The 23,263-nt window shown below is 33.2% G+C and overlaps 1 protein-coding gene across 5 annotated transcripts in view; it reads left to right on the top strand.

The window, feature by feature from the left end:
* SMAD2 (SMAD family member 2) overlaps positions 1-23,263 on the top strand; it is a 63,092-nt gene that overhangs the window by 23,232 nt on the left and 16,597 nt on the right. For all 5 annotated transcript variants that reach the window (XM_037508549.2, XM_037508551.1, XM_037508552.2 and 2 more), the window contains 4 exons: positions 9,119-9,208; positions 10,233-10,426; positions 11,243-11,377; positions 14,051-14,125. In XM_037508549.2, coding sequence (XP_037364446.1) covers positions 9,119-9,208; positions 10,233-10,426; positions 11,243-11,377; positions 14,051-14,125 — 494 coding nt within the window. The remainder of the gene's footprint in view (positions 1-9,118; positions 9,209-10,232; positions 10,427-11,242; positions 11,378-14,050; positions 14,126-23,263) is intronic.

Below are 23,263 nucleotides of genomic sequence, written 5' to 3' on the forward strand. Positions count from 1 at the left end.
AAAATTCTATGAATAGTAGTTATAAAATATCTAGAACTACTTTAAAAACACAAAATCTCAATGTTTCAATACCTTGATAAGAGAAGTTAAAGACGACTAAACCAATGGAAAGAGTTTTGCTTCTTATATAGACAGAGATAGTACTGCCAGCCACTCCTCAGGTAACAAGTACAAACTGCACAAAATAAAAAGGGAAGTGGAGAACAATGGAGAATTTTTCTAATTCAAAAATAGGTATCTCTTGGAGGGCCTTTTGTACTTGGAAGATGGAATGGCATGGGATAAATTTTCTTAATAGCTTTATTCATATAGATTATGCAAGATAGCTGAAAGTTTCAATCTAAAGCCTGGTGTTTTTTTCTGGTCTGAAGAAACAGTGGTCAGAGTTTGTTATATCTGCTGGAGAGTTAAGGGAGAATCCATGAAGGAAAGAGCTATGCAAGAGAGCCCCATATTCTGCTTATAAACTTGGTGGAAATTACTGGACTGACTTGCTAATGTCAAAACTTGTTCAGAGTTTGCAGTTTGAATGCAAGCGAGTTGATTAACTGATAAACATTTGTTAGTAGAATATAACAGAATCTAGCATCTTCATCATATTAACAATGTCTGACAGTCAACATATGAAGAAAAAGATGTGAAAAAAGATGTGAAAATGATGTGTCTCTCAAGAGAAGACCCATGGAGACCAACCCTGAGATTACTACGTATTTAAACTACCATACAATAAATCGACATGTATATCTTGTTTGTGAATTGGAACACTTAATAGTATTGAGAAAACAGTTCTCTCTCCAATTTGCTCCATATCAATCCCTGTCAAATCCTATATGTTCTATAAATTTTGTAGAAATGTGCAAATTGATCCTAAAATTTACATGGATATGTATAGGACCTAGAATATACAAAGCAACCTTGCGTAAAATAATAAAAATAGGGAACTAAAATTATCTTGACTTCAAGACTTTCCATTAAACCATTGTAATCAGTATGTGTGGGTTAAAGTAGAGAATGCCAAAAGGGATAGTTGTGTAGTTTCTGGATTTTTGACAGATGCCAAAGCAATCAAGTAGGGATAGGAAAGTTTTTAACAACTAATCTGTAGTAACTGGATATCCATATGGAAGAATGAACTGTTTTACCCCTACTTCACACCATTCAAAAAAAATAAAATCTAGATGGACCATAGTTAAAATCTAAAAACTAAAACTAGAAAGCCTGTATAGGGGAATGTATTTGTGACTTGGGATTGGCAAAGGTTTTTTTTTAAAGGGTATTGAAAGCAATAAGAGGAAGTTGATAGACTTAATATTAAAAGCATCTGTCTCATCAGAAGACATTGTTAAGAAATGAATAAACAAATCAGTAGGAGGAAATATTTCTGACAAGAGGATTGTATGAAGAATTTATAAAAAGTTTATAATTCAGCAGTGAAAGGTAAATAGCCCAAACTTTTAAAATATTTGGATACTTCACAAAAAGAATACAAAGGACTAGTAAGCAAATAGAAATGTGTGTAATATCATCGGGGAAATAAAAATTGAAACTCTAATGAAATACCACTGTATAACCACCAGAACAGCTGTAATTAAGTAAGGTGACCACACCAAATTGTAATGAGGCAGTGGAATAACCAGGAACTCTCATATATTGAGGGAGGGAATATACAATGATACTTTCCACTCTGGAAAAAATGTTGACAGTTTGTTATAAAATTTAATATACATCTATTGAGCATTTCACTTCAAGGTAATTATCCAAGAGAAATGAAAGCATAGGTCCACAAAAAGACAGGAACTTACTTCAGTTCATAGCATCTTTGTTCATAATTCTCAAAATTTGACAACAGGTCAGGTGTCTATCAATAAAAGAATAGCTAAACAAATTGTGGTTTGTTTATGTAATGGATAACAGCCCTAAAAAAAAAAATGGATTACTGTCACATATAATTGAATTTCAAAAGCATTATGCTGAAAAAAAAGCCAGATCCAAAGGACTGTATGATTTCAAAGTTCTAGAAAAGATTGAACATGGTTTTTAAAAAAAGTTCAGTGATAGCCTCTTGCGGGGGCGGGGGTGGTGGGAGAGGCAGTGGCAGGAATTGACTGAAAAAAGGGGCATCAAGGACTTCCTGGATTATGAATGATCTTGACAGGGTTGAGTTTCACCATGTAGGCATTTTATTAACTCACAAAATGTTATAGTTAAGGCTTGTTTCACCGAGGTAAATGTTACCTCAAACCAGTGAATTATGAACTCTCGTTTTAATAATACATGCTTTAGTGTGTAGAGGTGAAATATCTGTGACTTAATTTTGAATGCTTTAAAAGCAAGATTACTTAATAGAGGGGTGCCAACAGGGCATGCCTTATCAATAGATCCTTCATCGGCATTTTCCAGGGAAAGGATTTGTAGTGCTGAATGGGGAATAATTTGGGCAGGCTCTGCACTCTAGGGGTAGTTCCTATTTGTCTGGGCGTAGCCCGGGATGATTTAGGACAGGAGGAATATTGGCTTAGTAAGTGAAAGTTTGGTAAAATGGGAATTTGGACTTGGATTGATTTGTATATCAAAAGTGTGCTGTCAAAGCTGTCTTTCATGGTGTATAGAAATTTGCTAGCCCTGTCAGGAGCTGTCTCTAAGATTAAGGCCCCAGCTCAGATGCCAGAACATGAAGGATACAAAAAATAGGAAAGCAAAGTTGGTACATACTAATAAAAATGTGAAATCACTGATTTAAACAATCATAATGTGGAAGTGTACCCTGAAAAATGTAGGCTTTTAAGCCTAAAGTAGATATAAATCTTAGCTTTTTTATCTCAGTAACTCTGTAGCTTTTTGAGTTTACTTACATTTATTTCTTTATTTGAAAATAATGATTATGTTAATTCACCTTATAAGATTGATAGGAATATAAACCAGATAATATATGTAAAGCACTTTGAATAGTGCCAGGTACATAGTAAATACTTAAAATAAGTGTTGGTAATTTTTGGATAAATTTCCTGTAGTCAGTGAAAATGTATTATTTACTTGTATTTGCTGACTTGTTAAGGACAAGGTTATGCCTAAAGCTTTCTTCATGGAGGGAAGATACAAAACCATTTGTAGGAATGCATTTTCTTGCTTTCCATTTCCCATCCCTCAGCCATATAGTGGTGAAGTACACAGATGTAATGTGTATAATTATGGAGGTTTTTTTTTAATTAAAATGATCAGCTCTGGATTCCTGAGTTACATATTTATATGGTATATATAGTTATGTATAGAGACATAATTTAGTGTAAACATGCTAATCAAAAAACCAGCTTAAACTAAATTGTATTACTGACAAAATTCAAACTAATATTAATTGAACAAATGATGCTATTTTTGCTAATACCAAGTTTCTGTTTCCATTGTGACACTGAATGCTACCACCCTGACTTGGGTTCTTTTAAGGTCAGTGTAATACCATGTGCCCTGTAGTGTTACAGTCTCCTACCACTTCTCTCTAAAACTACTATGAAGCATAATTTGTATAGCTCACCATATTACTTGCCCTTTTTTTGGTGTGATGTCATCATCACCTGTTAAGTCAGTCTCGCTGCTGAGTTGGTTGTAACAAATCCAAGCTGACACTGAAATGAAATGGTGTGAGAATGGTGCTTATCCAGGTGATCCAGAGCATTTGTTTAGAAGACTTATGTAAGTTAATACTTATTCAAGAATGAAAGTCTAGCTTAAAAAATTATTGTAGGAACTAGACCCTTGTCTGTACTATAGGTAAGGTCCCCAGGAATCCCTAGGCTTTAGTTAAAGAAATACTGATAATAGGTATTATTAAAGAGAACTTTTGGTAGAACGGAAAGAATTGTTTGACATGATGTGACCCTGCCACTGTTAGGTGTATGACTGTGATTAAGTGGTTTTATTATGGTTATGAGGGTCTTTTCGACAAATTTAGAATATTATCATATATAGCTTACAGGTTATTGGGAGATGTACAATTTATTTAAAGTCTTATTCAATGCCTGGCATGTAACAGGAACTTAATAGTGACAGTTGTTAGTACATCTTTCATTGATTCTAATATCCACAGCTTTTCACTTTGTCATGTATCCTATAAATAACATTGGAACAAATTTTTCCTTTTACTTGTAACACAAAGTAATGTATTTTAAAGTAGATGACAATTTAGATTTCTGAAAATAAGGAATGTGTAAGACCTTTCATATAGTGAGGATCAGTGCTATTTCTCTAACATTTGTTTTTTTAAATATATGTTAGAAACTGGCCATCCTTTTCGTTAAAACTTGTCACTTATTAACAAACTTGAGAACCTAAGAGATCTGTTTTCTGCCAGTGTTACTTAAAGTATTGATGTGGTTGGATTTAAGTCTGCCACTTTACTCTTCATTTCCTATTTGCATTGGTTTTTGTTTTTCTCTTTTCTTTGGGAGTTTTTTTTTTAATATTTCATCTTCATTTTCTATATGCGTTTTAGCTGTACCTCTTTGCCTTGTGGAAGGGGGATTGCTTTCTAGATGCATCCTTAGCTTTGCAACAGTATAACTTTTATTTCATGCTATTTTATGAATTAAATACACATTCTTTTTAATTTTTGGTATAATTTGCCATCTCCCTTTGATAAATATTGAAAGAATATCCTCTTTTTGCATTTACTTAATTTCTAGTTCTCTTCATTTTTGTCTGTGATTTAGTTTTCACTGAGAACTTTTCTTTGTGCATAATATACTGGAAATGAATTCTTGAAGTTTTTGTTCTTCAGAATATCTTTATTTTGACTTATAGTGGATATTTTTGTTGGTTGTAGATTTTAGGTTGGGAATTTTTTCCCTTTCAATGCTAAAGATGACGCACTGTTTTCCGTCGCTTCTATGAAATCATAAAGTAGATGAAAAATTGTTATCATGTACAAATTGTTATCATGTGTTTATTCCTCTGCATATATGAATTGTTCTGTTCTAGTGGCTGTCAAAGATATGCAAAGCTGGGCATTGCTTAAAGGTGGAAAAAAACAGTTTTTTATTCAGTAACTACTGCAGTAGGGGAACGATCTGGTCTAATCTCAGTTCCAGTTTGCACAGAGATGACTGGAAGGATGAAGGAGATGGGGGACATGGGGAGGATCCAGCATGGGCTCAATGCAGAGTCAGGGAAGTGAAAAATTGCCCACAAAGTAGGTCAGTATCTGTGATCAGGCCATCTGAGGCTGCTAAAAGGCGTTTATCAAAAGTTAGATTCTGCCTTTCCTTTGAGAGGGGTCTTATCCTTATCCAGAGGCCTTATCCTTCCTGATAGTTGATTACATTTCAAAGGAATGACTTTCCAGTCCTTGAGAAAGACCCCTGAGTTATAAGAGATACGTTTTACATGTCAGCAAGAGGGAGAGTAATAATGTAAATTATAAGCTTTCTAAATAAATGCTCTAAAAAAAGGATGTCAGGGGCTTCTGGACAGGTGATGGCAGGAACAAATGGTAAATTGTTTGGGCAGCCATAAGCTTTTCCAGATGGGAACTTTAAAGGATCTGAGTCATAGCAGGGACCATGCCTTCCACTGCTAGAAGTTGTGCTAGAGTTTGATCAGGACTCTTAGTGCAGAGGTTTGGGTGGAGTCCTTAGTGCCAAGAGTTTTTGTAGGTCTTACCACTTCAAAGATTTTCTGCTCATCTTTTGTTTTTAGCACTTTGACAGTGATGTGTCTGCCGGTGTTTTTATTTGTATATAGATTACTTACTGTTAAGTTTTTTGGATGGTGTAAGTTGATAATGTTTTAGTCATTATTTCAAATATTTTTTTTATCCTTACTTCCCTCCTTCCTGGGAACACAAATCTACTGACACCATTTTGTTTTGTCTTTTTTAATTTCAGTTCTTCTGGTCAGATAATTTTTTGATCTATCTTCAAATTTACTGATTCTTCCATTTTCTCCAGCCATCGCTTGATTTTTTATTTCTGACTTGTAATTTTTAGTTTTAAAATTTCCTTTTGATTCCTTTTTATAGTTTCATTATTCAGCTGAGATTCCCATCTGTTCATTGTCCATGAACATATTCATAATAGTTACTAAAAATTTCTTCTAGTTCATCTTCTGGGGTGGTATCTGTTTCTACTGATGTTTTTTCTTTTGATGGGGGTGGGTAGTAGCATTTTCCTGATTATTCATATTTTTAGTAGTTTGTGGTTTTATACTGAGTTTTTGGGGAAAACATATAGACTCTAAATTCTGTTGTCCTCCTCTGAAGAATGTTGATTTTTTTTTTTCTAGCATATAGTTTTGTGTGGCCTCAAAGTCTGGATTATTTGCCTCTAATGTAAACAGCTGACACTTCAGCTTATTTCCTTTGAACTTCCAAAGACTTGTTTTCAGAACCCTGCAGTCTTCCTACATGTGTCAGGGATCAGTGAAGGATTTAGGCAGTTCACACTTAAGTTTCAATGGTTTTGTTCCCCTAGAGATCTTTACAGGCTTTCCCTTCTTTTTCCAGCCTCTCTGGGAACCCAAATTCAACCTCTGATTCTGCAGGTCAGTAAAGCTGCAGTTTTCTGCATTAGGTCTAATTGCCCTGCCTATGGGTGCCCTTGGGTACAATGTCACATAAACACAACTCTCATCCAATGTGTTTCCCCTTTTTAATCAAAGTTTACTTTCCTTCAATTTTTTTTTTTTTTGAGGGAGGCTTCTCTTCACTGTTATCAAGTAGTTTATTTTTATTGTGTTTTGTTTAGAAGTTATCATTTTATCCCAAGGAATATTTGCCTAATGAGGCTACTCTGCCAGCACACCCTCTATTCTGTTTTGTGTATTCTTTTGCTTAATTGCACACTGTTTCTAATAGAGTATTGATAATGTGTTTAGAATCTGGTAGGGTCAATTTCTTATTTTTTTCTTATTGTCAATTTCTTTTCCTGGTGGATCGTGTTAATTTTCATATGTTATATTTGGAATAATTTTGTCTGGATCTTAAAATACTTTTTTCATTTTTATTGAGATAGCATCATAAATATAAATTGAGCAGAATTCATATTGCTATGGTGTTGTCTTCCTGTCTATGAACATAGATGTCTTTTTCTCTTTGCTCAGTTAGATTTTGTATTTTGTATGTTTAAATGGTTTCTTCGCTCTTTTCAACACAGTTATAATTACTTTATTCTAGGTGCTTTGTATATTTTGTTATAAATTAGTTCTTTTTAAAATGATTTAAAAGATTTTTTTTCTTATAAAACAAGAAATATTTTGTCTAGAAGCAAACTTAGTATTTTAAAATAAACCTTCTAATTTTGTGAGGTCTTATAATGAATGATAGGACTGAGGTTTCAGTGTACCCTGTGGTGGCAACTGAAAAGTAAACTGAGTTAGTGTTGGGATCTAGGTCTGACCTTTAGATTGGTTGCATGTTCTTATAACCACTGCTTATTATTCTCTGGTTAATTTCAAGATTTGAAAAAGGCACAACTTAAGCTCTTCATGCCTGCTTTTAGGTTCTGGTTCTTGTGTCAGTCACAGAGTTACTTGAGTGAAATCTTCATTTCAGTCTCGAAAGAGCACCATAGCTTCTTGATCTACTCTTGTTAACCATTTTCCTCCAATTATTTTCAAAGAAGGGATAGTTGTATACCATTCTTCTGAGGTCCAAATTAAGATTCTTAGTACTCCAGATTTTAGCTGATTCTATTATGGTTTAAACTATCTGGTGCTTTTTGTTTCCACTAGATATTTGATAAATATCTTAAATAAAAGAACCATTTATGTCACGGCTTTTTAGTCAGTACCTTTTTGGGGTATAAAGAAGTTTCTTGACTTTTTCTGATTTTTGTAGTTCAGGAAATGAAATTTCTACAACTTATAAAAAGCAGGAGAATCTGTAAACTATCTCAAGGTGTTAGAAAATATCTGAAAATACATTTTTTTAAAACTATCAGGTCTTTAGTTGAAGTAACCGCCCAAGCAGTGCATGAAATGTTAGTGCAGTCCAGGGGCCGGGCAAGAGGCCCCGCACCTCTGAAACCCAGGAGCCCATGCGATTGGGCGTTGCCCAGCCACAGGAAGATGGCTGCCCTGTTCACTGCTGCCTAACCTTGAAATGTTGATTCAGTTTACTTACTGGCAATCTGCAAATCTGGGATTTAATCTGTTGTTTGGTTTTATTTTCAAAAGTTGTTTTGGAATGTTCCTTCTTCCTTGAAATTTTGATGATTTTGTAATACGTGAAAAATAGAGTTTCAGAAATTACCTTTGACTCTAATTTTAAAAATGCAAGTTAAGACTTAAGAAACCTTGGCAGTTAAAAGTTCCAATCCAGATTTCCTTTCCAACTCCTCTTCCCTTCTCCCATAGATTGGAAGTTACTTTGAAATGTAGTGCAAGTTAAATAGGGAGAATTCTCTCTAGGCTGCCCATATTCTGTAAAGACACATTGAAGAAAAATTTTGAGGTTTTTTTGGTCTGTGTGTTTCGGATGTATTGATTTGGCAAAAAGAAAGATAAATCATATTTTTCATCTTTCTCTTTGAAGAATTTGGAGCTTTTATATACTTTTGGTATTTCACAGCAGTGTCTTAAAACTTTTAAGGTGGTCTGCTAAATGGAAAGACTTCTCAATCCACTTTCTTGTTCTTTATAATAATAAGAGAACATTTTTAGTAAAATTTTATATGTAAATACCTCAACCAGATAACCTGTTAATCTTAACTGTAGATATGTGTCTATTATAATTGAATTTTTTGTATATTGAAAATATCAATTGACATCCACTTTTAGATGTTTTTTAAAAACTGAATTATAACATGAAGCACTATTTGGCTAATGGCATGGGTATTGGATCCTTTGTAAGGAAAGGACATTATAGGTATGATTTCATTAAGCTAGAGAACATTGGTGTTCACATTTTAAAAACATAATCATAACTTATCTGGAGTCACATATTCCATTTTATTGGCTTCCTTCATATAGAAAATATAGAAACCAGTGGTTAATGCCTGTGAAAAAGTGAAGGTGTATATTTTCTGGGTGAAGGAAGTATTCTGTACATTTTCCATGTTTTACATCATGGTATTTTGAATAACCATGCTTCCATGTTCACATCAATTTTTGTTTTTCAATTTATGCACAGCACTTGCTCTGAAATTTGGGGACTGAGTACACCAAATACGATAGATCAGTGGGATACAACAGGCCTTTACAACTTCTCTGAACAAACCAGGTGAATATTCTGCCCTCTATCAAATCCTAGAGATCTTGTGGGAGGGGGGCTGTTTTGGAAGACCTATAGTGGGTTGCTTACTATAATTTTGCCTAGGTTGTTTCCTTAATGTAAAATAAGGCATGGCATTTAAAATACCTGCTTGCCAGTATTAAAAGTATACTAAATGTTTCAACTGATGTTTTGAGCAATGAAATTCTGAGTCTTTTTTAAATTATTGCATCCCCTAAAGAATAGGAACTTTGATAATTCTCATTTTAAATTGAGATTAGGTTATAACCTATTGTTGGCCTAATTTTTAAGTAGCTACATAACCAATTTTTGCTAAATTTCTTGCTATCATCTAAATCTCATCTTTATACTAATTAATACATAGTTATTTACTTAATCCTTGTATCACAAATAACACTAGGCTAACTGGTTTTCATGTTATCTTTTGTTTTTAGTCACTTTATTCTCTTTTTTTTTTTTTTTGAACATACTGGTATTTGTCCATTTCATCTCATCATATTCATCACCATCTGCATTTATGTGTGAGCTTTAGAAATATACCTTAGAAAAACAACGACAACTGGGTAATGAGTTACATTAGTTTGAGTAAATTACTTTTATATCATTGTTGGTATTTATCATTCTTCACACTAGTTCCTTTTTTTGATAGCTCAGTCACCTGTGGAATTAATACCCTTAAAAGCATCCTTATATAAGAGTTTGATAGAAGTTGAAAAAAAGTTTTTTAAGCATAACCTTATGATACTATTTTTTTAAATCAATTTTTTCCCCAATTGGTTAGCCATTCATTGACATTGAGTCATTTATGTAGCATATTTACAAGAAACATCTACTAGTGCTGCTGCTTACTTTTATATCAGATCCATTAAATAGTACATTTTTCTTCTTTGTACTCACTAAAACTAACTGTCTGTCATTTCTTTCTTTCTGCTCTTATTGTACTGATTTTAGCTAAATGGACTACCCTGTTGTTTTAAGTTCCTACCTTTCTTTTCCCCTTGCTTTCCAATAGATCTCTTGATGGTCGCCTTCAGGTATCTCATCGAAAAGGACTGCCACATGTTATATATTGCCGATTATGGCGCTGGCCTGACCTTCACAGTCATCATGAACTCAAAGCAATTGAAAACTGCGAATATGCTTTTAATCTTAAAAAGGATGAAGTTTGTGTAAACCCTTACCACTACCAGAGAGTTGAGACACCAGGTAGGAAAATGAGATTTTTCTCCCCCCTTGTTTTAAATTAGGTGTTTACATATATTATGTTCTTTACACTCAATTGACCCAGGAAAATTTTGGCAAAATACTAAATTAAGGTAATAAATTACCTTAAATTCATTGTATCATTTGGTAATGATTTAAAAATGATCTTTTAAAAAAATTTTTGAAATAGTTCATGGAAGATTATATTTTAGAGGGAAGATATGTCAGTTTCTTGGGCTAGCATGGTAAATGACATCAGAGTATATATACAGGAAATTTTAATCCTGATTCATAGTCTGCTTAGAACTAAGCTGATGTACCCATTTGCTGCATTAACTGTTTTCAATCATTTTGCTCTTTGAACATCTTTTTTGAAGTACTTTAATGACATCATATGTATCTAAAAAGTTTATTAAAACTCATAGCAAGATTTTTAGTTTACTTACTTATATACTTGAAACTTAGAAAAGCAGTGTATATTTTTAGAAAATTCCCTAAATCTGATTTTACAAATTTTTTTGCAACTTCTTCCAATGGGGATTTATGAACGTCTTTGGCAATATAATATCATGAGGATCACCTTATTTCCAGAAGTACCAGACAAATTAGGACTTTAAAATGTTGATTGTGGATTACATACTAAGTTAAAATCGTAGCTTTGTAAGTTTCTTGATAGCTAATATAATACCAAGTAGGTGTAGTCTGCATGCCACACTGAAGCTGGCCACTTTTTCTTTGTTTGTAACATCTTTTAATAAATGTCCTCCCAACTTACCCCATGTTCCTTGCCATTAACTTGTATTTTTCTTATTCTTTTAGTTTTGCCTCCAGTATTAGTGCCACGACATACTGAGATCCTAACAGAACTACCACCTCTGGATGATTATACCCACTCCATTCCAGAAAACACTAATTTCCCAGCAGGAATTGAGCCACAGAGTAATTATATCCCAGGTATCTTTGCCTTCTAAAGCTTCTAAAAATTGGGATAGATGCAAATTTTGTTATAAACATCAGCAAATTGTGATTTGACTTTAAAAAAAAAAATGCTTCTGAAGTTTGAATTAAAAAAATCTGATTTGTTGGGTGATTGTTTTGTGAAATGTGTTAGCCTCATACTTTAAACAGTTTTGTGTGGAGAAAAGTTTGACTTTATGTCATTTTTTGTTTGCTGTTGCTTTAATCAGAGTACTGTGAGAAGCAGAAAAGAAAAAATCTTAGTAAGTTTGAGTTGTTGAAACTAAGAGAGAGGCAGATGTAAGTTATATAAATGGTACAGAAAGAAAGTATTCCTGAGACAAATATGAGTAAAAAATAACCAGTAAATCACTTTTATAGATAGTGTGATAATGTTTAAGAGTAATGTAACATTTCTATAGAAGATGCAAATTTTTAATTCTGTAGAGGTAACTGGAAATCAGAAAACCTATTTCAGTTCTTTGCATCTGGGCCTCAGTAATTCCTGAAAATTAGATGGATTGAACTATATGGTTCTCATATTCTGCTGTATTGTCATGATCTAGTACTATTCAGTGTTGTGATAGCTAATTACACTTTTAGTTTTCACTATTTTTTAGGAGGAAAGTATTTTCTTACTTTGTCTCCCTTTTCTGTTTCTTTTTTTTTTCCTTGAAGAAACAGAAGTTTCATTATCGGGATGAGACTTAAGCTATACATTGGATTTTTTTTTAGCATTTTTGTAATATAAAAAAAATTCAATTTTTTTCTCTTTTTGTAATATTCCTATATTGCATTCTTTTTTTATGCATCTGAAAACATGTAAGGAATTTAGTGTTTCAGGTACTTTAAGAAAAAGGGCAAAGTTCACTGTGTCTCATGAATATAAGGCTTATTCATTGAAGACAATTTTCAAAACATAAGGATTTTTAAAATAATTTTGTTCTTTTAATGTGCATTTCTTTGATTCCTGTTTTATTTTAAAAGAGGATTTAAGACTGCTTTTTGGTTTGCTAGAAAGCAAACTGAAAAGTTAGGAGGAAAGTGCATAGAGGAAGGTGGAGTATGAGGGTTGAGTTGAGGTTAAGCAAGAAGGGGAGGTATTTTAAGTCTTTGATGTGGAATTAGTATTATTCAACAATACTAGGAAACTGAGGTGTAAGCAACAGTCTTATAAGGCACCTACCCAGTAATTATTTGGAAGGATATTAATCAGAATGTTTAGGGCTTTCACTTTTGGAAATGTTTGGGCTTATTTTTCCTCTCTTCTTTATTTGTTTAGATTTGGGTGTTACACAAAGCAGAAAAGCAAAAGTAGATTACACCTATTTGTCTTTCTGGGCAATGGGATTTTACTCAGCTGTTAACAGACAGCAAAGTCTAAGGGTTCACTTTTTATTCCGCTTCCAAAGAAATGTTAACACTTCTCTAAAAAGTTAATAGTTTATTGTTTTTCATTTTGTAGATAAATAATAATGGGAAAAATAATAGGATAAAGTGTTTAACAATTACTGCTTCTTTCCATTTAGATTTTTGAGACATGGGTGGTTAAGCTAAAAAAAACTTTGCTTATCCTTTAAAATAATGCATAATATTATGTATTATTCTATTTGTGTTATTTGAATTTATTGAAGATATTCTCAGAATTTTATTAAAAAGTTTTGGATACTGACTTAAGTGAAAAATTTGATACTTAAGAAGTTAAGATTTTAAGATTTATAAGTTAACTTACCGATGGGAGATTGTAAAGGGTTAATGAAGGAGACATTTAACCCACATGTCTCTCCTCCTTTTGTAGCACATTCTTTTTAGGTATGTGTCTACATTATTGTGAATGGCTTCAAACTGTTCAGCAGTGTAAATATTAAAACCATTGATAAAATTTAAACTTATTTTTCCTCCTTGAAATTATAGTTGGTAAAATTGTATCAATTTTTTTTTTTTTTTTTTTACAGGAAGCTTATTCTGGTATTCCTTTAGCTTTTGAATGTAAACATTTTGTTCAAAAGACGTTAGAAATGACACATTAGGATCCTGGGTTTTTTTCAGGGAGCATTTTGCCTCTGTTTTGTATAGTAGTCTGTATTTTAATTTTTACTCAGGATTACTGGCCAAAAGTACCTGGAAAAATAGATTTTTTTTTTTAGTAGAATTCAAGCTAGACCAGTTCTAAAACAAGCACTGTATTTTTTTGCACTGTAGAGCCTAGTGTAAGATGTAAGCCTGTGTTACTTGTAATCCAAAGTCTTGTGTATGTTAATGCGTGCGTGCATATGTACACACATTGTACTTAAATTGATCTGTAATGGTCATTAGTTTTTAAAAAATGTTGTAGATACTAATGTCTTTAAAACATACTGATTCAGAACTGAGGCATCTTTGAAGTTATATTTTTGGCTCTTGCCCCAGAAAAATATACATATGGGAATGAGCCAGATATGTAAATAATAGATAAGAAAATATGCCCAGAGAATTTGATATATTGCAAGTAGACTTTAAGGAGTCACATGTAAGATTTAGATCAGAACCAGAATATAAGCCCTCGGTACCCAGTATTTTTGTAATGTTATATAACATTCATATTTATTATTTGGAGTGATTGGTTACCTCTGGTTGCTGAGAGAAAAAGTTTAATTACAACTGTACTTGATTTGTTCTAAACTTTTGTAGAAACGCCACCTCCTGGATATATCAGTGAAGATGGAGAAACAAATGATCAACAGTTGAACCAAAGTATGGATACAGGTAAAAAATATCATTCACTATTTCTCATTAATTTACATACATTTTTGCCTTGTTTGAACCTCATAGGATTTATTCATAATTTAAAGTTATCAATAGATAGGGGCACATATCAAACAATAAATCTTCTATTTTGATTTGATCATATTTGAACCATCAAAAGGAGGGTTCTGTTAATGAAAGATTAACATATACTACTCTGCAGAATAATAATTTTTAGGATTTTTTATTGTTGTGGTAAGTGAAAATTTTAGAAACTCAGAAACCTTTCTTTTTAATTATTCTGTGCTTGTGTTTAAAGTTTTAGTTATCTTATGAATAAATGTCATTGTGATGAAAGATCATAATTATCCCAATAATAGATTTTCTAAAGAATTTCAAAGTGAAGGATGAGGATGAGCTTTTCAGCATTCCTTTAACTTAGTGAGTTCTGAATGATAGTGGATTGTTACAGAGAATACCTTTACCTTAATTCAATTAATTTCTAATGTTTAGCTCTCAACTTCAAACAATGGAGAAAAGTTTTAAAATAATTTTTTATCTGTTCACATCAGAACTCTAAAACAGTTATAAAAAATGCATAATCCACCAGAACTAGTCATTTACCAGTGAAGACACTGTGATGTCATTGTAATTCTCCATTTCTATCTATTCCTTCCTCTCTGTGTCTTAAAGGATTGGACATCTTCTAATATCATAACCTTAAAAATAATGCCATCAGCCTTTTTATACAATTTATACTAAATTTTGCAGTTATGATCATCTAAGTTATTTTCAAATGAATTAACATTGACAGGGGCTGGGGGAAGTGGGTAGCAGGCAACTTTTACAGTAGCAATTTTAGTGTTTAAATCCTTCCATTATTTAGACTTTCAGATAAAGAGGCTTCTCTCATAGCTAATCATGCTAATAATAGCTGTTTGGAGTAGTATGTTAGATAACCAAGAAAGGTAGATGATCATTGGAAATAACATACCCATCTTAATGCATATGTCTTACTGTAGATAGTATTTGGTTTTCAACACATATTTGTGTGTTGAAGAACTGTTTTCCTGAATAAACCAAGCTGCTTTTGCCCCATGATAGACACCTATACTGTGATATTAAAAATGGATGTCATGGAAAAATGCTCAACATCATTAGCCATTAGGGAAATGCAAATCAAAACCACAATGACATATTATTTCACATTTACTAGAATGGCTATAATTAAAAATGAAAGATAATAACAAGTGTTAGTGAGGATATGGAGAAATTAAGAGTCTTCATATGTTGCTGGTGGAAATGTAAAAGGTTTGGTTGCTTTAAAAGTTTGTACTTCCTCATAAAGTTAAATATAAAATAATAATATACAACAATTTCATTCCTTAGGTATATACCCAAGAAAATTAAAAGCAACTCCATATTCAGCTTGTACACTAACATTTAAAGATCATTCACAATAGTCCAATGTGGAAATAACCCACATGTCCGTCACATTCTGTATAGTTAAATGAGCTATAGCCACAGAATAGAATGCTATTCAGCCATATAAAGGAATGACGTACCAATGCATGCTATAATATGGATGAACTTTGAAAAAGTTAAGTGAAAAAGCCATGTGCAAAAGGCCACAGGGATTGTAACTAGTACACAAATGCCTGCCTAGACACTGATACAGCTAAAATGTGGGGTATGAGTAATAAGATAATTACTGTTAATTGTTCAAAATCAAAAAAGAAGTCAAATCAACAAAAATGAAATGTTTTAGAGCTACCTTTCAACCTAATCTGTTGTTTCTAAATTTGTTTTCAGTGTGGAAATGTTACTAATGTTTCCAAAATGATACATTGAAAATTACTTCCTCCACTGACAGTGAATATTTGATTCATGAGGTACTAAAAGTTGACTTAACTCTCTGTCTTCCATCAGCTATCAATTCCCCTCTCAGTGCAGTGGCCAGAAATTTCTGACCGATGCAGGCCCCAATTTAGGAAAAAATTGAACTCTCTTTAAATTCTGATCTGTACCTTCCCTGAGGTGAATACATAATAAAATTAATCTTTCACACCCTTCAGGGATAGGAGAAGTTACTATTTCCTAAAAGGATAATCTGCGAAATACAAAACAAAATGAAGAATTGTATGAACAAGTACCTGTTAAATTTGCTTTCTTTTGTTACCCCCCCCCAACACTGCCCAGCCCAACCTCCATTTTTCCTTTGAAGTCTTGTGGACATTAACAGTTAGACTAGACATTACAAGAAATCTAAAAATTTGATTATGTTCCAAATTTTTCTAGTTGTAAGCTGATCACATGTTGCACTTAGACAACTTTTCTTAATGAAATGCATATAATCAAGATGGTATGATCACATCTGGCTGAATTACTGAGTCGCAGTTGTTCTTCTATACCTAGCTGGTAATAACCTCAGCAGACAGTTTCCTTATCTGTAAGATTGGAATAATATCTTACTCATACGGTTGTTAATGAAATTAACATTTGCAAAGCAATTAGAGTGTTTCTAACTTATAATAATTACTGTATGAGTGCATGAGAGAAAAATATAGAAGGGCTTTATTGATATTTTGAAAGAAGTGATTTTTTTTTTTAAGATTTATTTATTTATGCATACAAGAACTGGGTACAGGCCAGAGGTGTGGGGGGTGAGAGGACTCACCAGAGACAGAGCGGAGAACAGAACAGGCAGACTGACTGAAATACACTGCTGAGGGGAGCAGCGGGTGAGTCAGGAGAGGTCTGCTGCTCCATGTGGGTATCTCCCAGCTGGGGATCGAACTTATGCTGCAGTGGCCGAGAACAGCTTCATATGTTGCGTCTTAACCCCTTGCTCCACCAGGGAAGCCCAAAAGAACTGATTTTTTGAGTATTAAATTTTTCAATTATCTTTGTTTTTTCATTTCATTTCTGTTATTTCTTCCATGTACTTTGTATTTATTTTGCTTTTCTTTTAGTCTCAATAGTATATTTAGATCATTGCTTCTTTTTTTTAATGTAAGCACTTTTTAAAACTATAAATGTCCTTCTAACTTATTTTAGCTCTGTGTCACAAATTTCAATATGTTGTTTTTCATTATTATCATCAGTGTGTTTTCTAATTCCCCTCTGCAAATTTCTTTGGTCTGTGAACATTTAGAAGTGTGCTTGTTTATAAGTATGGGGATTTTTCTAGATACTTTATTGATTTCTAAATGCTATATATGCAATTTCAGTTCTTTGAAATTTACTGAAAACTGTTTTATGCCATAACATGTGGCTTATTTATCTGGATGATAATTGAACATATAGTTGAAAAGAATGTCTATTCTGCAGGGGTAGTTTTCTTTGTCACTTAAGTCAGAATGGTTGGTGGTCTTGTTTAATCCTCTCATGTTTTTCTATTCTTCTTGATTATGGAGTGGAACATTAAATTTCCAATTCTGGTTTTGGATTTGTCTGTTTCTCTCTTCAGTCATGTCAGGTTTTGCTTCATGTATTTTGGATCTCTGTTATTAAATAATACCCATTTCGAATTATATCCTTCTGATAAATTGCCCTTTGAAAAGGTTTCTCTTGTTATCTCACTATATCATATTTCAGCGGTTGCTTGGTAAATTTTTCATCCTTTTACTTTCACTCTAGCTTCATCTTTATATTTAAGATGTTTTCTTTTGTGAACGACCTTTTGTCTTAATCTAATTATTGTCTTTTAATTGGGATGTTTGGTTCACTTATATCAGATTATAATTATTGATATCATCTGGTTTGGTTACTCTTTTGCTGTTTCTAGTCTGTCTGACTCATCTGAATTTGTTCCTCTCGATGTTTCTGCCTTCTTTTAGATTACACAAATATATTTATATTTGATTCTTTTCTTTCTGCTTTCTTGACTTTTTAGTAATACCACTTTTAATATTATTTTCCCAGTGGTTAGTTCTAGTGATTACAATTAATGTATCTTAAAATTACCACCTTCTGTTCAGGAAATTACTCATTGTAATATTTTACAACTTAATGTGAAATGTAAGAAATTGTGGTTAGTTTACACTTAATAACACTAAAATTCTATTTACCCATCTCCATTGCTTATACTACTGTTATCATATATTTTACTTGTAAATTTGTATAACCCCCCTCCAGCACAGTTTTTTTATGTTAGACTCTTGTGTTTTAATATTTTTAAATGCTAAAAATAATTTCTTGTACTTTTTTATGTATTTACCATTTGTGCTCATTATTCCTGTTTTTCTCTCTCCTAAAGACATTAATCTAGTTATTTAAAATTTTTTTTAAAGATTTATTTATTTTTGCATGCAAAAGCTCGGGTGCAGGCCAGAGGTATGGGGCAGGGAGGGTGAGAGGATTCACCAGAGACAGAGTGCAGAGCAGCACAGGCGGATTGACTGAAATACAGTGCTGAGGGGAATAGCGGCCGAGGCAGGAGAGGTCTGCTGTGCTGTGTGGGTCAGCTCCCTGGTGGGGGATTAAACTCGTGTTGCAGTGGCTGCTGATAGCTTCATAATTCTGAGACTTAAACCCCTTGTGCCACCAGGGATGCCCCGATCTAGTTGTTTTAGCACCACTTGTTGAAGAGTCTTTGTTGTCTCCATTGATTTGCCTTGACTACTTTGTTGAAAATTAATTGATAATGTATATGTGGGTCTAACTTTTGACCTGCTGTTAAGCCAATTTAATAAATTCATTTAGATTATTTTTCAGTTTTACAATTTCCATTTTACTCTGTCCGATAGTCCTCTGTTGGTTCATATGTGGGTCTATTTCTGTTGACTTTTACCTCTTGATTATGGGTTAGTTTTTCCTACTTCTCTGCATGTCTCATTTTTCAAAATTGAATACTCTGAGTATTATGTATAAAATAATACTAGAGAGTAATAACATAGATGTTTTCCCTTGGAGTTGCTCTTTCTGACTACTAAGTTGAGGAGTTAATCTTTTACATATAATTAGGAGTTGAGTTGGACAGGTGATCATTTAATGCTTTAGTTATTATCAAATCACCTTAGGTTGAAGGAGGGACAGCCTCTACCTTAGCAGGTCTTTCAAATATGAATATGGTGAGACTGAAGGATCTCTCACTGCTTTCTAGCTTTGCAGAAAACTTCATACTCAAGATTCGTAGGCTGGAATTGGCTAATGAAGACACCTACATCTGTGCTTGGGCTCTCCAGTTGCAGTTACTTGTGTGTGACCATTAAAATTTCAGCTGGTTTCTTCTTTTTCAAGCTCAATCCATGTGTATCTATGCCCTGACATGGTAGATGTTTCCATCCGTCAAAGTGGTTACCACGCTCTGCTTACATACAAAGGGCTCATCCCTTCCTCCACTCTAAGCTAATTCACCTAGACGTATTTAGCTGTATATCTTTTGGTAACTTTAAAGAAAAAATATAATTCTTTAGTGTTTTAGGTTTGTTTTTTTTTTTTAATTATTTTAGAAGCCAGGGTTTTCCTGCTGAGGAAGGGATTTGATTGGTGATTAGACAGGAATAAAGTTAAAGAATAATTCAGCATAGTTCCATTTTTCTGAAAGATTTATAAAAGTGATCTGTGTTAAGTAAATTTGACTTTTAAAAACATGTTTTTTATTTTTTTGGTATAAAAATAAGAAAACAGCAGGTAACTTTAATTCTTCAGGTTTTTCTCTATAATATGAAGCAAAAGAGACAGAGTAAACTGATTTTAAGGTCTCACTTTTTTGTCCATACATATGCCTTTTGAAAGAATATTTTTTCATTTGAATGGAATTAATTCGTGGCTGGTTAATATACAGAAACTTACAGAGCAGTACCTTTCTTTGACATTAATTTTGCTCCAAAATTTCAAACAAGCTAATTTTAATATAGTTAAAAAAAAAAAGTTAAAAATACTTAGCACGTAACTCATCTTTTACCAAAATGAACTCCATGGGGAGCAGACACTTAAATGTGAAAATAAAACTCAGGATACATGATGTTGAAGAATTTTTTAAATAATATGAGCAAGAAATTCAAGACATAAAACCAATACTAACTCAAGAAGAAACAAATGAGTTGAACATATGATTACAAGCATGAAAGAATAATAAAAAATCTTCCAAATAAATTACTTTAAAGAAGAACTAATGCTCATCTTGTTCAGATTGTTTTTAAGAATCTAAGAAGGAATGCTCCCTCATGCATTTTCCAATGCCAACATTGACCCAGTACCAAAACCAGATAAAGATACCGCAAGACATGAAAATTGTAGACCAGTGTCATTGATGAACATCGATGCAGCAGTCTGCCACATAATACAAATAATTTAACAGTACCATGAGTTATATACATCATGATTAAGTGGGATTCATGTGAAGATGCTTTAATGAACTATTGTAATTATTTTATAAACAGTGTAAAGCTGAAAGTCATGGTAATACCAGTAGCTGCAAAGAAAGTACTTGATAAGAGTTAGCACCATTTATGATAAAAACAAAATAAGATGGGAATAGAAGGAATCTAACTCAGTATAAAACAGTCTATATATTATAAACCAACAGTCAATATAATATTGAATAGTGATAAACTTTACTCTTTCCCCTTAAGATTGGAAACAAGATAAGGATGCCCATTGTCACTACTTCTATTTAACTTAATATTAGAGGGTTTGGCTAGAGAAGTCGCACAAAAACAGGAAATAAAGGGACTCCCAAGTTGGAAAGGAAGTGGAACTATCATTATTTGCCAGCAAAATTATATGTATATAAAGAAAATCCTACTCTCCATCAAAAAGTTATTAATAGATGAATAATAGCAAAGTGACAGGTCACAAAGTCAGCCTACAAAAATCCATAGCCCATTTGCATATAAACAGTGAACAAGAAGCAAAAGAAATTACAGTAATATCCATTTATAATTGCTTCAAAAAGACTTAAATACCTCATGGTTAACCTAAGGAGGCAAAAGACCTATACAACAAGAACTGATGGTATTAAAGCAGCATAAGGAGTTTATGGATGGGAAGAATCAATATAATCAAAACAACTTCTGCCTAAAATAATATATAAATTAAACACAATCCCCAGCAAAATATCAGCAATATTTTTCAAAGAAAGTGAACAAAATATATTGAACTTTAACTGGAGCCACAAAATGCCTGGAGTTATAGAAGCAATCCTAAGAAAGGAGAAGAATGGAGACATCATATTACCTAATTTTAAACTTTACTGTAAAGTATCACTACTAAAAACACTATGTTACTGGCACAAAAGTGGTTACTTAGATCAACACAACAAAACCAAAGCCCAGAAATAAATCCACATAGAGTCACAACCTAGTAGATGATAAAGTAGCTATGACCATACAATGGGGAAAGGACAGTCTCTGTAATAAATAATTGTGGAGAAATTGGAAAACCACACATAAAAACAGGAAATTTCATTCATTGCTGGTAAGAATGCAAAATGGTATAGCCACTTTTAAAGAAAGATTGGCAGCTTCTTATAAAACTAAACATGCTTTTACCATATGATCCAGCAGTCATGCTCCTTGATATTTATCCAAGAGTTGAAACTTTATGTCCACGCAGAAAAAAACCTACACATGGATGTTATAGCAACTTTGTTCATAATTGTCAAAACTTGGAAGAAAATATAAGATGTCCTTCTGTAGGTGAGTGGATAAGTAAACTGTGGTACATCCAGACAATGAAATACTACTCTACCATAAAAAGAAAGAAACTATCAAGTGATAATATGTGGGGAAACCTTAAATGCATACTGTAATTGAAAGAAGTCAGTCTAAAAAGGCTGCACACTGTATGATTACAACTATATACAACATTCTGGAAAGGGCAGAAGTATAGGAAATAAAAAGATCAGTAGCCAGGGTCATGGAGGAAGACAGGATACAGGTGACTTTATCATTAGTGGTGACTGTATGTCCTTAAACATTTGTCAGAACCCATAGAGCATGCAACATCAAAATTCAACCCTCTGTAAACTATGGGCTTTGTGTAATGTTGATGTAGTTTCCTTGATTGCAATAGGTGAGTACATTGTGGTGAGATGCTGGTGTCAGGGAAGTTGCATATGTCTTGAGTATATGGAAATTTTTTATACTCTGTTCAGTTTTGCTCTGAACCTAAAATTACTCTAAAAAAGATGTTTGATTTAAAGAAGTTTTGTCACCTTGAAGGATATATCAGAGCCAGAACACTTGGGAAAATATTTGCAAATGTATAACATATATAATAATTGATTTTTAAATTTAAAAACTGACAGAAAGCAATCTTGAGAGAAAAGAAGAATGGAGGCATTACACTTCTTGACTGGGGGGGAAAAAAAAAATCAGAAACTCAGACCAATGGAACAGAATTGAAAGCCCAGAGAAAAATCCACATAAATATGGACAGCTAATTTTTGACAAAGGAATTGTGGTAGCTATACAGTGGAGAAAAGAGAGCTTTTTAAATACGTGGTGCTGGGAAACATGGATAACCACATGCCAAAAATAAAATAATACCCATATTTAACACCCTATATGAAAATTGACTTAAACTGGACTAAGACTTGGACATAAGAACAGAAACTTAAGAAGTCCTTGAAAGAAAGCATAGGGAGCACACATATTTGGGAATAGAACCCCAGCAGCAAGGGAAGCAATAGCAAAAATAAATAAGTGGTGGGCCTCCCCAGTGGCAGTGGCGTAGCGGTTGAGCGCTGGGTTGCGAAGCTGCCCACAGCCTCTGCAGCACCGGTTCAATCCCCGGCTGCTCCCCGGCCACCGGAGGAGGGTCCCACATGGCGCCCAGACCTCTCCTGCTGCCCGCTGCTCCCCTCAGCAGTGTACTTCGGTCCTTCTGCCTGCTCTGCTCCCTGCTCTGGCTCTGGTGAATTCTCTCACCCTCCTGCGCTTCTGACTGTACCCAGTGCTTGTATAAATAAATAAATAAATAAATAAATAAATAAATAAATAAATAAATAAATAAATAAATAAAAAAAAAAAATAAAATAAATAAGTGGGACTTTATCAAACTTAAAAGCTTTTGTACCTCAAAAGAAATCATCACAAAAACAAAATGTCAACCTACAGAATGGGAAATAATTGCATACTATACCTGTGATAAGGGGTTACTCTCCTAAAGAAGATATTCAGATGGCTTATAGACATAAAAAAAAGTTCAATA

The sequence above is a fragment of the Talpa occidentalis genome, unplaced genomic scaffold (genome assembly GCF_014898055.3).
Source record: "Talpa occidentalis isolate TD23 unplaced genomic scaffold, MPIMG_talOcc4v2.1 talOcc4.13, whole genome shotgun sequence".
Lineage (NCBI taxonomy): Eukaryota > Metazoa > Chordata > Mammalia > Eulipotyphla > Talpidae > Talpa > Talpa occidentalis.